A 16,022-nucleotide genomic window follows, 5' to 3' on the forward strand; every position below is an offset into this window, starting at 1 on the left:
GCTTGGGCAATGTAGAGACATGGTCAGGACTATGCTTGCCCTCCTCTCCAAAATCTCAAGATATGCTGTCAGTCCTGCCCCGTTGTCTTTTGCAAAACTAAAAAATCCCTCCTACCTCCTCATCTCTACAACACAGAGATTGGCTCTGAGGAAGAGGAAACTGTCCCTGGAACAGCTTCAGACATCTGAGGGTCTTCTTGAGGTTTTGGAGTTGACCTGGTCGTGTGACATTATGATGCTTTTGATACATCATTGTGAGTATATCTTGGTGTTTCTATTAACGTTTTATACTCAGGTATTGCACTAGGCTGTTGCGGCCTTTCTTCCATTGCTTTTGCAGTTTACATTTGGGTTCCCCCCAACTTTTAAAGGACAGCAAGGCCTGTGTTGGAGATGGGTCCCTAAAGACCTGTACTGTTCATATCATCCCACAACTCTTGAGCTTAGGGGACTTTCTCTATTTTCACTTACTATTCTGTAGTCCAAGATCACAACTGGGAGGGATGATTAGACAGCTTGAAACGACACCGAATATATACAGAGGATACAGGACAGCTGTAAATTTCTGACATGATCAACAGATATTTTGGTGGGGGGGTTCCCCTTATCAAACAGACATTTTCAATGGTGTAATTAACAGACCAAACCGGAGCAAGTAAGGGGTGTTTATTGTTAAACTTTACATAAACTTTGAAACCCAACTCCAGTCAACTAGAAAATTATCCTTTGCAGTGAGACTGTTAAGGGTTAATTGCTTATTTAGTTCGAAGGGTGCAATAAAATAAGATTTACTTACAGGCGGCAGCTTCAGGTGCCCATAGTTGAAATGTTTGCTACCAGACTTTGCTGAGGAAAATTTTTCTGCATAATTGGCAAATAAGGAATCCATTTAAGTGTAAAAGAATATCCCAAGTAGGTAAAGTGCTGCTTAACAATACCAAGGATGATTTCATTGAAACTTTTATGGTAGCAGACCAAAATGAACAAGCTGAAGTTGGAAGCTGATTGCTTCCTATGCACAGCTGACACAGATTCTGTGTGCACCAGTTTTAGTAATCCTCCCTTAGGTGTCCTGAGCTGCTTAGACTACCTGAACAGTGTCTGCATCTGATTGGATGAAGTTGCTCTTGTGGACAATTTTTTACCTGGCTTCTTTGATTTTTCACTTGAGGGATGACAAGCTGGAAGTGGCAGAAAGGGTTACCCACTGAGCAAACTTGCCCTATGTATGGCCAGCTTAGGAGGCCTTAAAACTTGTTGCTACATCCAATTTGTATATAAAAAATAGAAGATCATAGTAAACCTGGTTTTAGAAGAATCTCTAAAACTTGATTAAAGACAAACATACAGTTCAATATAAAGGTAACAGCCCAGCTGGAAATAATGCATACAGCTGCATAAGCTGATATCAGGCCTCTCAATAAGAAAATACCCACTTCTTCTGCAGGTATAGGGGGCAAGGATGAGCCTACTTTACCAGAAAAACTGCAGGCAAGGCTGATCAGCGTTTTTGCAGGGGCAGGTATGGCCAAAACAAATATCAGTGGTTGACAACTTAGGTGGTATAAGAGGCTTCAAATGTGGCCTCTTAACATTGCCAATGGGGCTCTTGTAATAATCCATATATATGATGCTACTGAAGGCTGTTAGAGACAGCAGATGTGTTTACAGGTGTTGAGAGACTGTAGACATGCTACAGGAGTGACTAAAGACCAACATGTTACATGAGATTTCTGTCAGCAAGTCGTGCAGAAGTCACACACACCAAGCCTCCATACTGCAAATCTTATCAGGTGCTGGTCTAAGGAGCCCATCCTTGATCCATGAACACTGACCGGACACTGATGACTTGGTTCAGTCAATTTTTATTCAGCATAAAGAAACGATGACTACGCCCATAAGGGTGAAGCATTTCAGAGATGGGCAGTCTCCTGGCAGGGGTAAACTGTGTTGCTTTTATTGCTGAGTAGAAATTGACTGAACAAAGTGATGTTATGAGTGTGTGGCTTCTTCTTTTCTGTAGCTAGAGATTACTGTCATTAATGCCCCTTTACAGATCAGTGTTAATACTCCTGACAGCTGGGGTCTAAGGGCCACACATCAAGTACCAAAGAGCTGCATGCTGAGTTGACTTAATATGCTCTGAATCAGGGGTCTCAAAACTTTATAAACAAAGGGCCAGTTTACTGTCCTTTAGGAGAGCCAGGCTGTAGCCAGTAGGAGTAGAACAGGTCTTGACATCAATGGGAAACACTTGGACACCATTGGTGTCGGTGGAAGGATTTATGCCCCATCTTTGGCGTCAGTGGGCCCCATTGTTGGTATCATCGGGAGAAATTGTGTCCTGTCATTGGGAGGAACTGTTCCCCTTCATTGGTGTCATTGGGAGAAATTGTGTCCCATTGTTGTTGGGAGGAATTGTGCCCTTTCATTGGTGTCAGTGAGGGAAACTATGCCCCATTGTTTATATCAGTGTATGAAATAGTGCCCCAAGGGCTGGATAAAAGCAAACAAAGGGCTGCATCTGACTCCCAGGCTGCAGTTTGGAGACCACTACTCCAAAGCCTGGTACACACAGGCAGTTTTTTAACTAACTAGGCGGTGTAAGTACAGCAACTCCCCCAAACCTCCCCCTGCTGAGCTATTGTGTTCTGACAAGGGAACTGCACCTGATCTCAACCCAATTGAGCATGCATTTCACTTGCTGAAGGCAAAACTAAAGGCAGAAAGACCCACAAACAAAGGACAGCTGCAGTTAGAGCCTGGCAAAGCATCAGAAAAGAGAAAACCCAGTATTTGGTAATGTCCATGGGTTCCAGACTAAAGGCAGTCATTGCCAGTAAAGGATTCTCAACAAAATATTAAAAATGAGCATTTTATTTATGATTATATTAATTTGTCCAATTACATTTGAGCCCCTGAAAATGGAGGGACTGTGTATAAAAATGGTTGGAGTTCCTAAAATTTGTACTTGATATTTATGTTCAACCCTTTGAACTATAGCTGAAAGTCTGCACTTCAAATTCATTTGGATGTCTATCGTTTTAATTTATTCTGGTAGCATACAGAGCCAAAAGTATGACAATTGTGTCTTTGGCCAAATATATATGGACCTACCTATATGTATATGCTAATCGTTTAACACCTAAAAATTCATAGTGCCATTATTCACATAGTTTTACACACCGGTAACACTGTAGCCATGTCATTTTAATCTCCAAATCTCATTGGACTGTGCACAAAATACCTTTTTTTTTTCTTCCAGTAAGGATCTTTATCCTTGGCTTTGTGCATTGTGCTTATAGCGTGCGAAGATTGAGCTCTACTAGTGTTTTGCGCTTGTTTATGAGGTTCTCAGGACCTGTCAAATAGTGGTACAAAGCACGTTGATAGCTGAGAGTAGGAAGAATCTACTTGCATGATGTATAGCTAGAATCTCCAAGTGACAGGTCCGTTGTCAGAAAGTAGCAGTATTTCAGGATATTCATTTCCTCAGTCATAACTTACCCAGGATCATTGTAGCAGTTTTCTCACATTTATTGCATCGGAGGGTGGTCCATCTTACCAGCATGTGCTATGTTGCAGACATATCTACTAAAAAGGAAACCTGGTCCAGCTTCCTCCTTTGAGAGTATGAAGAAACAACCTTTTACTTGGGGTTGAACACAGGTCTTCAGAGACTGCAATTCTGAAACACATAGACCTACATGACAGCTTGTTGGGAGTAGGAAAATGGCTTGGTGTGTTTCTTTGAGTATGACAGACCAGGTTATTTTATGCCACCTAGTTGCTTTACCCCAGATTTGATTCAGTAGCGGTTTTTGTTTTCATAAATAAGATAAGATTCCGATTCCAATACTGGAGTCGGGGTCAAAGCAGTTTGTTTGGTTAATTGCAGCATTGAAAGATCATGGGAGAGCCACCATGTTATGTAAAATCTTTTATGCAGCAGCTCACATTATTGCAAACATGCTCTCCTCCCTGTTACCGTGCTCAGTTCTAGCAAGCCATCGCTAGGCCCAAGTAGTCTCTCATGTCCTAGGAAGTGATGTAGCAGCCAACACCAGGTATTTAGGTGCTGGCTGCTATGCCAGAGGTATCGGGTTCAGGTGGAGCCCTTTGTAAAGGTACTGTCATTTTGCCTGTTGATGGTATCCCCTTAAAATTGTCTATGAAGCCCTAATGCTTCCTATAATTAGACCAACAATAGCACTATGATGTGTGTTTAACTATAAAAAGTATTTGTTTTCATTATTTATTTCATTTATTGCAGTGTTTGTAAAAGTGAATCTAAAGCCTGAACTAAAGGCACCGTTCCATCGGAGGCTCTACAACATATCCACAAATTATGCAGGGCACTCTTTTATGTTGTGAAAATTTACCTCAGCCTCTCTGTTCTTCACACTGCTGCGATAAAATTGCACCCCTGTCCTACTCTGACTTGGCCACATCTGTCTACAACACCTTGTTATCATCCTCCCTGGACACACTTGCTTCTCTCTCTACATGCAGAACAAGGCCTCCCCTGCTACAGCCCTGGTAAACAGTTGACACCAGAAGTAAGCGAGCATGGCGTAAAATGAAATCCCTGCAAGACTTCACCCTCTACAAATCTGACGACCTCAAATACAACTCCGGTCTCCATGCAGCTAAACAAACCTACTATAACACTCTTATCCAATCCTCATCAACTCTTTTCTACCCTTAATTCCTTACTTAATCCCCCACTGACTCCACCCACCAACTTATTTATTGCCCAGGAAATTGCCAGCTATTTCAAGAACAAGATCTTTGCTCTTTGTTTTTTGCTTTGCTTTTTGTTTTTTGTTTCCCTTACCTCCTCTGCAGTCTGGGTCCATGGGGTTTGGTTTGTTTGCTCTTGGTGTCTTGGTTGTGGGTATGGGACAAAGACTATGAATACAGGTGGACAGGGTTGGCTGGCAGTGTATTGCTTCGTGAATGGGGTGTTGTGACTTTGCAAGTTTGCTGACTGATGTGTGGGTGAATATGTTATGGTGTGTGTGTGTGTGTGTGTATATACAGTATGTGCATGTGTGATTGTGTGTGCATGTGCAGGGATGTGTGTGTGTGGTAATGCATATTTTATGTGTTATATATGTGGTTGTGGTGTGTGCAGATGTGTCGGCATGGATGGTGGTGTGCGTGTTGTGGATATGCGAGTTGTCATAGGTGGGGCAGTGTATGTGCATGGTTTTTGGTGGGTGATTGGTTGTGAGCTTGTATGTGATGATGTATGTGTGAGCACACATGTATGGGTGGTTTGGACATGTACAGTATTATGTGGTTATGGAGCATTTGAGGTACTGCTGGGTTGGATATTAGGATCCTGATGTATTGTGGGGGGGACTCTGGGAACCCTGATTTAATGTGGGGGGACTCTGGGGAGCTTGATTTAATGCTGGGGGCACTGCGGGGGGGGCTTTGAGGACCCTAATGTAATGTTGGGGGGACTTTGAGGACCCTAATGTAATGCGGGGGGCCTTTGGGGACCCTAATGTAATTTGGGGGGGGGGGTTGAGGACCCTAATGTAATGCGGGGGACTTTGAGGACCCTGATGTAATGCAGGGGGAATTTTTGGAACCCTGACGTAAGGGGGAGAAACTGGGGACTCTGGTGATGGAGTGTTTAGGGGAATGCTGGGGAGCCTGACATAATTAGGAGGGACTCTGGTGACCCTGATTTAATGTGGGGGACCGCTGGGGGCCCTGATTTAATGGGGGAACTCTTAGAAACCTAAAGTAAATGAGAGAAACTCTAGGGACCCTAATGTAAAGGGAGGGACTCTGGTGACCCTGATTTAATGTGGGGGAACGCTGGGGGCCCTGAATTATTGGGGGAACTCTTAGAAACCTAAAGTACAGGAGAGAAACTCTAGGGACCCTAATGTAAAGGGAGGGACTCTGGGACCCCTGATTTAATGTGGGGGAACTCTGGGGATCCTGATTTAATGAGGGGGCTTTGGGGACCCAGATGTAAATGGGGGGCAGGGGACTTTGGTAACTTAAGTGTAAGTGTTTTACTCTGGTGACTCCGATGTAAATGTGTGCAGCCTCTGGGAACTCAGATTTAATAGGGTGCTCTTGGGACCCTAATGTAATGGGAGAGAACTCTTGGGACCCTGAAATAAGGGGGAGGGGGAACTCTGGGGATCCTGATGTAAGGGGGAGGACTCTAGAAACCCTGATATAGGGCGGGGGGCTTTGATATAAGGGTGGACTTTGGGAACCCTGATGTGTTTAGTCAATGGTTACTAAAAGTAGTAGTGAAGGTGCAGGAATTGGGGTGATCGGAGAGCCGAAGGTGCAGGACTTGCGCTAATCTGAGGTGTGAAGGTACAGGAATTGCGCTGATCTGAGGTGTGAAGGTGCAGGAATTGGGCTGATCTGAGCTCTGGAGGTTTGTGAACTGAGGCGACCTGGGAATCTGATGACACAGGAACTGGGGGCTGATCTTGAATCTAAAGGTGCATGCATTGGGGCTTATTTGATAACTGAAAATGCAGAAATTGGGGTGATCTGAGGTATGAAGGTGCAGGAATTAGGGCTGATCTGAGGTAAGAAGGTACAGGAACTGGGGTGAATTGAGGTGTGAAGGTGCAGGAATTGGGGTGATCAGAGTTATGTAGATGCAGCAGTTGGGGTGATCTGAGAGGTGAAGGTGCAGGAATTGAGATGTGAAGGTGCAGGAATTGAGGCGTGAAGGTGCAGGAACTGGGGTGATCTGAGATGTGAAGGTGCACAAATTGGGGTGATCTGAGGTGTGAAGTTGCAGGAATTGGGCTGATCTGATCTCTGGAGGTGCGTGAACTGAGGCAATCTTGGGGTCTGATGGTACAGGAATTGGGGCTGATCTTGTGTCTAAAGGTGCATGCATTGGGGCTTTTTTGATATGCGAACGTCCAGGAGGTGCAGGGATTGGGGTGATCTGAGGTGTGAAGGTGTGTGAACTGAGGCGATCTGAGGTCTGATGGTGCAGGAATTGTGGCTGGTTTTGTGTCTAATGGTGCAGGAATTGGGGCTGGTCTTTAGTCCAATGGTGCAGGAATTGGGGCTGATCTTGTGTCTAAAGTTGCATGCATTGGGGCTTATTTCATATCTGAAAGTGCAGAAATTGGGGTGATCTGAGGTATGAAGTTGCAAGAATTGGGGCTGATCTTGTGTCTAAAGTTGTATGCATTGGGGCTTAGTTGATATCTGAAAGTGCAGAAATTGGGGCTGATCTGAGGTATGAAGGTGCAGGACTTGGAGCTGATCTGAGGTGTGAAGGTGCAGGAACTGGGGTGATCTGAGTTTTGAAGGTGCACAATTTGGGGTGATCTGAGGTGTGAAGGTGCAGGAATTGGGCTGATCTGATCTCTAGAGGTGCGTGAACTGAGGTTTGATGGCAGAGGAATCGGGCTGATCTTGTGTTTAAAATGGCATGCATTGGGTCTTATTGGGGTGATCTGAGGTGTGAAGGTGTAGGAATTAAGGTGATCTGAGGTGTGTAGGTACAATATTGGGGTGGTCTGAGTGGTGAGCTGAGGTATGAATGTGCAGGAACTGGGGCTGATCTGAGGTGTGGAGGTGCGTGAACTGAGGCGGTCTGGGGTCTGATGGCGCAGGATTTGGGGCTTATCTTCTGTCTAAAGGTGCATGCATTGAGGCTTATTTGATATCTGAACATGCAGAAATTGGGGTGATCTGAGGGGTGATGGTGTAGGAATTTAGGCTCTGTGGTGTGAAGGTGTAGGAATTGGTGTGACCTGAGGTAGTAAGCTGTAGGAATTGGGGCTGATCTGAGTTGTGAAGGTGCAAGAACTGGGTCTGATCTGAGGGTGAAGGTACAGAAATTGAGGTGTGAAGGTGCAGGAATTGGGGTGATCTGAGGTGTGAAGGTGCAGGAACTGGGGTGATTTGAGGTGTGTAGGTGCAATAGTTGGAGTGGTCTGAGGGTGAGGATGCAGGAATTGAGGCTGATCTGAGGTATGAAGGTGCAGGAACTGGGGCTGATCTGAGGTGTGGAGGTGCGTGAACTGAGGCAATCTGTCTGATGGTGCAGGAATTGGGTCTGATCTTGTGTCTAAAGGTGCATGCATTGGGGCTTATTTGATACCTGAGTGTGCAGAAATTGGGTTGAGCTGAGGGGTGAAGGTATTGGGACTGATTTGAGGTGTGAAGGTGTAGTAATTTAGGCTGATCTGAGGTGTGAAAGTGTAGGAATTGGGATGACCTGAGGTAGTAAGCTTCAGGAATTAGGGCTGATCTGAGTTGTGAAGGTGCAGGAATTGGGGTGATCTGAGGTATGAAGGTGCAGGAATTTAGGTGATTTGAGGTGTGTAGGTGCAATAGTTGGAGTGGTCTGAGGGTGAGGATGCAGGAATTGATGCTGATCTGAGGTATGAATGTAGAGAAACTGGGGCTGATCTGAGGTGTGGAGGTACATGAACTGAGGCGATCTGTCCAATGGTGTAGGAATTGGGTCTGATCTTGTGTCTAAAGGTGCATGCATTGGGGCTTATTTGATACCTGAGTGTGCAGAAATTGGGTTGAGCTGAGGGGTGAACGTATTGGGACTGATTTGAGGTGTGAAGGTGTAGTAATTTAGGCTGATCTGAGGTGTGAAAGTGTAGGAATTGGGATGACCTGAGGTAGTAAGCTTCAGGAATTAGGGCTGATCTGAGTTGTGAAGGTGCAGGAATTGGGGTGATCTGAGGTATGAAGGTGCAGGAATTTAGGTGATTTGAGGTGTGTAGGTGCAATAGTTGGAGTGGTCTGAGGGTGAGGATGCAGGAATTGATGCTGATCTGAGGTATGAATGTAGAGAAACTGGGGCTGATCTGAGGTGTGGAGGTACATGAACTGAGGCGATCTGTCCAATGGTGTAGGAATTGGGGCTGATCTTCTGTCTAAAGGTGCATGCATTGGGGCTTATTTGATATCTGAACGTGCAGAAATTGGGTTGAGCTGAGGGGTGACGGTATTGGGACTGATTTGAGGTGTGACGGTATTGGGACTGATTTGAGGTGTGAAGGTATAGGAATTTAGGCTGATCTGAGGTGTGAAGGTGTAGGAATCGGGGTGACCTGAGGTAAGAAGGTGCAGAAACTGGAGCTGATCTAAGAGGTAATGGTGCAAGAAAAGGGGTGGTCTGAGGGATGAAGGTGCAGGAACTGGGGCTGATCTAAGGTCTAAAGGTGCATGTATTGGGGTTTATTGGAGATCTGAAGATGCAGTAATTAGGACTGATGTGAAGATGCAAGAATTGGGGTGATTGGGCTGGCATATTAATTTCAACCTTGCCACACTTGCTTCTCAATACCGGTCTTTTGAAACAAGTGCAATCTTAATTTCAAATAATGTTTCCTTTTTGTGATTGAGAGCGTGAAATTGACTTTTTTTTTTTTTTTTTTTATAATTGGCACTCTCAATTTTCTTTAAAAAATTTCTCAGCACACTGTGCTCAAAAGGTTGCCTACCCCTGCTCTAGTCTGTGTTCTTTTTTTTCTCAACTAATAAAATGCACAATTATTACAGTATGATAATTGTGCATCTTTGTGCAGTTTCCTGTTGTGTCTTTCTATCAAATTTAATCTCCTATATACAATAACCCAACACTTATGTGAGTTGCAACAGTTGACTACCAAAGTTTCTCTCCTGCACAGTTGAAGTTTGGCTGCAATCTCTAGCATTTGTATGTCCAGGGTTTATCAGTAGTCCATGTTGTAGATAAAAATTATATGGATTAACTGAAACATTTGCTGCTTAGGGAGCTTGGCCATATAGATTATATTTACATATACAAAGGGGTGCAAGTGATACCTTTTTCAAATTGGTCCACCACTAAAAAGTGGGTAATTTGAGTAAGGTCCTCTTCACTTTTATAGTCAGTGCAGTGTGGTATTTCCATAGGTGGTTTCCTTCCAGCCTTTATCTTTAAAGGAGCACAACATTTCTCTTTATGATTAGGGATTAATATAAAATTTAAACAGTTCCTTTGTTCACTAAACATAAGTTAAAGCAGAAATCCGGGGAAAACGTTTTTAGGCCTGTGCAGTGGGCCTATGCTGGTACTGCACAGGTCAAATGCTTGTTTTGTTCTAGATGAGACACTGAAGACATACTCAACTGACCCACCAATCCTCCCCGCACAAGACCAGTCCTTTCGGCTTTTCCAGCAGTCTTGTAAATGAGCTGTCAGCACACTCAATGCATTCGCCAGAGACAGGAATAGTCTACCGCTAGTCTGTGGGGGAGCACGGTTTTCCGTAGGATCGGCAGGTCAGGTGAGTATTAGCTTAGACCTCGCCCCTAGAAAAAAAAGAGCAGCCAATCCATGCAGTGGAGGCACAGCCCCACTGCATGATAAAAAAATATCTAAGTGGAGTTCTGCTTTAAATAATATCAAATTTATAATACATTTATATTATAGACTGAATGTTACAACAGAAGTACAGGGAAAATGATGAACTCAGGATCTTAATTTTATGTCCCATACACAGTATATGTCCTACCAGTGGGCAATACAGAAGCACCTGATTGGCTGGCAGCATGATCCTTCCATCTCTGAAACCTGGCATGTAAATATAGTTTAGTTAAATATTGTTTTATAATTTTGTTTCTGTTTTCTGTTTAACAGAGGTCCTAGACGATGACAGAGTACAAGCTGGTGGTGGTGGGTGCAGGAGGCGTTGGTAAAAGTGCCTTGACTATACAGCTTATACAGAACCATTTTGTGGACGAATATGATCCAACCATAGAGGTAAGAGTGTCTACTATTAAAGGGGAGTTCCAGTCAGTTTTGTGTTTTATTAAAAACTGCTGCTGCTGACTTTTAACAAACATATACTTACCTGTCTCAGGGTCCAGTGATGTGCTCACCCATGACGTCCCTTCTCTCTTTCTTCTCCCTCCAGCGCCGGCATCACAACTGTGGGCAGCAGGCTGTGACAGCTTGCGGCTTCACAGCCGGGTGCTTGCTGCGCGATTTGCGCTGCTCTTCCTGATTGGCCCGTCAGTCTTCTGGGACCTGCAGGAGGAAGGAGGGGGGCGAACTTCCAGCTCACTTCACTGTGCCGGAAGTGGGAGCGGGTACCTGTCAAAATCAGATACCCACTCTTCCCCCCCCCCCCCCCCCCCCAAAGGTGCCAAATATGGCAGTGGAGGAGGCAAACAAGGGAGCATCCACTTTTGAGTGGAACTCCGCTTTAAGTCATTCAACCATCAGTTATACTTTAACCATTTAACGCCCGGCCAATAGCCGTATGGCGTCCTGAAAAAATGTACTACCTTTCCGGGAGGCCGCCATATGGCGTCCTCCCACACATGCGCAGTTTGCGCGCTTGCAGAGCCGTGCAGCGGCGCGATCTGTCACCGGCTGTGTACCTCGGACACGGCCGATGACAGATCTGAGTACCTACCCCCGTTGCCGGTGCCATGTGACCTGCTGTGACCAATCACAGCAGGTCACATGACAGTTGTATACAATGGATGGCTTCATTCATGCCACCCATTGTATACTAGTGTCTAGCTGTGAATGGTCACAGCTATTCACATGCACATGTCATGTGATTAGCTGTGGCCAAATCACAGCTAAGCACAAAAAAAAAAAAAACCCTGAATGAATCTGTCATTCAGGTAAATGCTTGCTTATAGCAAAGTAATTCTTTGCTATAAGCAAATTGCGTAAAAAGAAAAAAAAAATACTGATCACTTCCCCAAAGTAGTATAATGTTACTATGGTAACATTGTACTACTTTGGACATAGTGAAATATGAAAAAAAAAAAATCTTAAAAAAAAGAAAAAAAATGTAATAAAAAATGTAAAATAAAAAAATATATATTTTTTTTTTTTTCACACTGTCACCAGTCAGTGTCCCTGATTACCGCCATGCCAGTTATATGATGACGCTGTACTGCACTGGTGACAGTATGTAAAAAAAAATAGTGAAAATAATTTTTTTTATTTTTTCATTTTCGGAAAAATTATGACAAAAAAAATACAACTTCAAAAAACTCGCCATGCCTCTTATGAAGTACTTTGGACTGTCTACTTTGCAAAAAGGGGTCATTTGGGGGATATCTGTACTGTTCTGACATTCTTGGATCTCAAGAAATTAGATTGGCTGTCAGTACTTCAGGATTGATCAATTTTCAGATATATCCCATAGTTTGTGAACTCTATAACCTTCCTACAAACTAAAAAATACATCCTAATTTGGGTTATTTTCACCAAAGACATGTAGCAGAATACATCTCGGCCTAAATTTATGAAGAACAATTATTTATTTGCAAACTTTTATAACAGAAACAAAGAAAAACGTGTTTTTTTTTTTCCAAAATTTTCGGTCTTTTTTTGTTAATTTAGCAAAAAATAAAAACCCCAGCGGTGATTAAATACCACCAAAAGAAAGCTCTAGTTGTGTGAAGAAAATGATAAAATTTTAGTTTGGGTACAATGTTGTATGACCGCGCAATTGTCATTCAAAGTGTGAGAGCGCTGAAACCTGAAAAATGGCCTGGGCAGGAAGGGGGAAAATTGCCCGGTTTTGAATTGGTTAAAATATAACCTGCTCATTAAATGTATGCCATTGTAAATGGTAACAGTGGCCTTGCTTCATTCTCAAATGGCAATGGGCAATAACACAGTGGGATTGATTTACTAAAGGCAAATAGACTGTGCACTTTGTAAGTGCAGGTGCGCTCATATAACTTTGTAAATGTAATGTGGTAAAGCTTCACTTTGTAAAGAATACCCAATCAGGGACAAAGATGAAAAGAAAACAAAAAACATTTTTCTTGCACATGATTGGATGATCAGCAGAACTTTACCACATTTACTAAGCTCTGGGGAAAACAAGTGCAACTGCATTTGCAAAGTGCACAATCTGTTTGCCATTAGTAAATCCACCCCGGTGTTACCATTTTTTTTGTCTTTCTAAACTGGTGCAGGATGCTTCTACTCTTGCCAGAAACATGTTATGAGTTATGGTGCATATTGCTATACAAGGACTTGAAAAAGTTAGTTATTTATTGTGAAAAAAATTAATTACAGCTAGTCATTAAAATGGAACTATAACGATTTTGGGGAATTTATCCAAAATAGACCACACACTGATTATATCATTCGGCGGCTGTCTGTACAAATCAATGTGCAGTGCCACTGCTGTTCACATGTAACTACTAATCTGAGTGGTTACATGGAAATAGAGCTTCCGACTGACCCTGCATGCAGACAGTGTGAATTTGGCCACACACCAACTGGCTCCAGCTAATCGGCCAGTTTGCAGATGACCATAGCACAGAGTTTTTAGCTGCTTCTAAGAGCAGCAAACTGCCCGCCACTAGCTGCCTATGTGACTGTAGCCATAGGCAAACCTGTTGGGTGATTTTCAAACTGAGAAACCTCTGGTCCTGGTGAACAGTAAGGTGGTTTGAAAGCAGGCATTTTCAACTTCAGGCATTTTCTTTTATCTGCTTTCTAATAAGTTATAATAACATCTAAACATTGCCGGTAGGCTCCTCTGTCCTAATAAATTTCTCACACGTCATACTGTAAAAATGCACTGGCAGAAAAAGGATGTTTCCGTCTTTGAATGGGATTTCACTTACCTATTCCTAGAATTGCTAGTGACTGCTAATTGAACAATGTGTTTGTTGAATAAAGGTTTTATGATGAGGCAGGAAGGGGATGATAGAGAAAACAGACTTACATTTGTAGCATACCAAATGAACCCTGTACAGAGTGGAACTACCTTGTATGTTTAACTTTCCTAGTCATTAGGGATTCACAAAGATGCTCAAGGTCTATGGGGTAGCAAGCTTAAGGTAAACTGTAACATATGTGGCTTTGTTAGCATAGACAGGGCTTAACTGACGAATGATTGATAGTTTTATGGTAATCTACGCATCAGTTGCATAGAGATACCGCACTAAACTCATAGTTCAAAGCCTACTTAAACCCCAAGCCAAAAATGTTATATTGCAGCTTACCAGTCCTTCGATGTAGTGAATTTATTTTGTTTTGGTTTTTTTAGGCTAAAAAATATAAAAATATTTTCCACAAGTGCAAAAAAATACCTGTCCATTTTGCCCGAAATGCAATGTGCTTGTGACTGCATGTGAGCCTAAATGAAAGAACCCTATTTTTACTGTGCAAACTACTAGTCCCATCAGCCCTATAAAACGGAGATGAACAAAAGCAGATCTATTTAATATCAAGCCTGCATGACAACCATGGCTGTCCCCATAAAGTGGTGAAACAAGCAGACATTGAGGCCTAGCTCACACCTATGCAGTTTGCTTTTGATCCGTTTCTGCAGTGCTTTTTGCGGTGTGTTTTTGCACACACGTTTTTTTCACACTTTTTTTAAATAAAAGTTTTGATTTTTATATTCCTTTTTTCTTTGGCGAATTTGTTGTTGCCCAGATTAAAAAACCGCAAAATGCGTCAAAGCTTCAAAAACACATTACATGCTTTTTCTGCAGTGTCTCCATTGACCCCAAAACACACTGTTTTGTGTTTTAAAAAAAAGTCCCTGACCCTTTCCAAAAACACAGAGGCTGAAAAAATCATAGATGTGAATGTGTCCAGAGAAAACCATGTTAAATGGACTGTAGTGCATTTCTGGAAACAGCATAAAAAATGCTGAGGTGTGAACCAGGCCTAAGGGCTAGTTCACACATCCCTTTAGTTTGGAGTTTCATATGTCCATTTACACACGTTTTGTAACACGTTCCAGTGTGTTTTCTTTTTTACTTAAAAAAAAAAATAAAAATATGTGTGTATGTGTGCATTCCAGTGTGTTTACATGGATTATGGTGCCGAAACATGCTTGGTACTTTGTTTTTTGTTTTTTTTTTGTTTTAAAAGCAGGATACATTTAAAAAATGCTGAAAGCATCTGATGTAAACAAGCCCAAAGGGACAGGAAGTATGTTATTCACAGGATTACCACATGAAAATAAAGGAAAAAAAGCATTAAGAAGAAAACTAATGCAGCCACCACAGCTAAGGAGTAGTAAGCTGCAATATATTTATGCTTTAAGGTGAAACATAAATTTTTGTTTCGTGGGAGAGCAACCGCCATCCATCCAGATGCTCATTAATGTAGAACTACACCCTGTTCCAAATTATTATGCAAATTCTATTTAAGTGTCACAAAGAATAAATATTTTGTTTTTTCAGTTTAACTCATGGATGGCATTGTGTGTCAGGGCTCTTTTGATCACTGTGTTCCACATTATTAAGCAGAGCACCATTTTAAAGCAATATGCGGAAGAAAAAGGATCTCTCTGCTGCCGAAAAGAGTGAAATAGTTCAATGCCTTGGATGAGGTATGAAAACATTAGATATTCAGAGCACAGACGGGTTCGTGCAGATAAAGGCACATTGAAGAAGATTTCTGCCAGATCCATGCATCGGATCAAGAGAGCAGCTGCTAAAATACCATTACATAGCAGCAAACAGATATTTGAAGCTGCTGGTGCCTCTGAAGTCCCATGGACAGCAAGGTGTAGAGTCCTCCAGAGTCTTGCAACTGTACATAAACCTTCTATTCGGCCACCAATAACCAATGCTCACAAACAGAAACGGCTGCATTGGGCAGAAAAATACATGAAGACTAATTTTCAAACAGTCCTGTTCACTGATGAGTGCTGTGCAACCCTGGATGGTCAGATGGATGGAGTAGTGGATGGTTGGTGGATGACCACCCTGTTCCAACAAGACTGTGATGTCAGCGGTGGAGTCATGTTTTGGGCCGGAATCATGGGAACAGAGCTGGTCGGCCCCTTTAGGGTTCCCGAAGGTGTAAAGATGACCTCTGCAAAGTATGTGGAGTTTATGACTGACCACTTTCTTCCCTGGTACAGAAGGAAGAACTATGCTTTCCATAATAAAATCATCTTCATGCATGACAATGCACCATCTCATGCTGCAAAGAATACCTCTGCATCAATGTCTGCTATGGGTATAAAAAGAGAGAAAGTCATGGTGTGGCCTCCATCCTCCCCTGACCTCAA

General features: G+C 42.8%; 1 protein-coding gene across 2 annotated transcripts in view; it reads left to right on the top strand.

The window, feature by feature from the left end:
- The window catches only part of HRAS (HRas proto-oncogene, GTPase), a 154,832-nt gene that overhangs the window by 76,671 nt on the left and 62,139 nt on the right, over positions 1–16,022 (top strand). For both annotated transcript variants that reach the window (XM_089653596.1, XM_089653597.1), the window contains one exon: positions 10,640–10,762. In XM_089653596.1, the coding sequence (XP_089509722.1) occupies positions 10,652–10,762 (111 nt within the window). In that variant the 5' untranslated portion in view covers positions 10,640–10,651. The remainder of the gene's footprint in view (positions 1–10,639; positions 10,763–16,022) is intronic.

The sequence above is a fragment of the Staurois parvus genome, unplaced genomic scaffold, assembly GCF_062004578.1.
Source record: "Staurois parvus isolate SC_StPar_1 unplaced genomic scaffold, SC_StPar_1.0 ptg000715l, whole genome shotgun sequence".
Taxonomy (NCBI): domain Eukaryota; kingdom Metazoa; phylum Chordata; class Amphibia; order Anura; family Ranidae; genus Staurois; species Staurois parvus.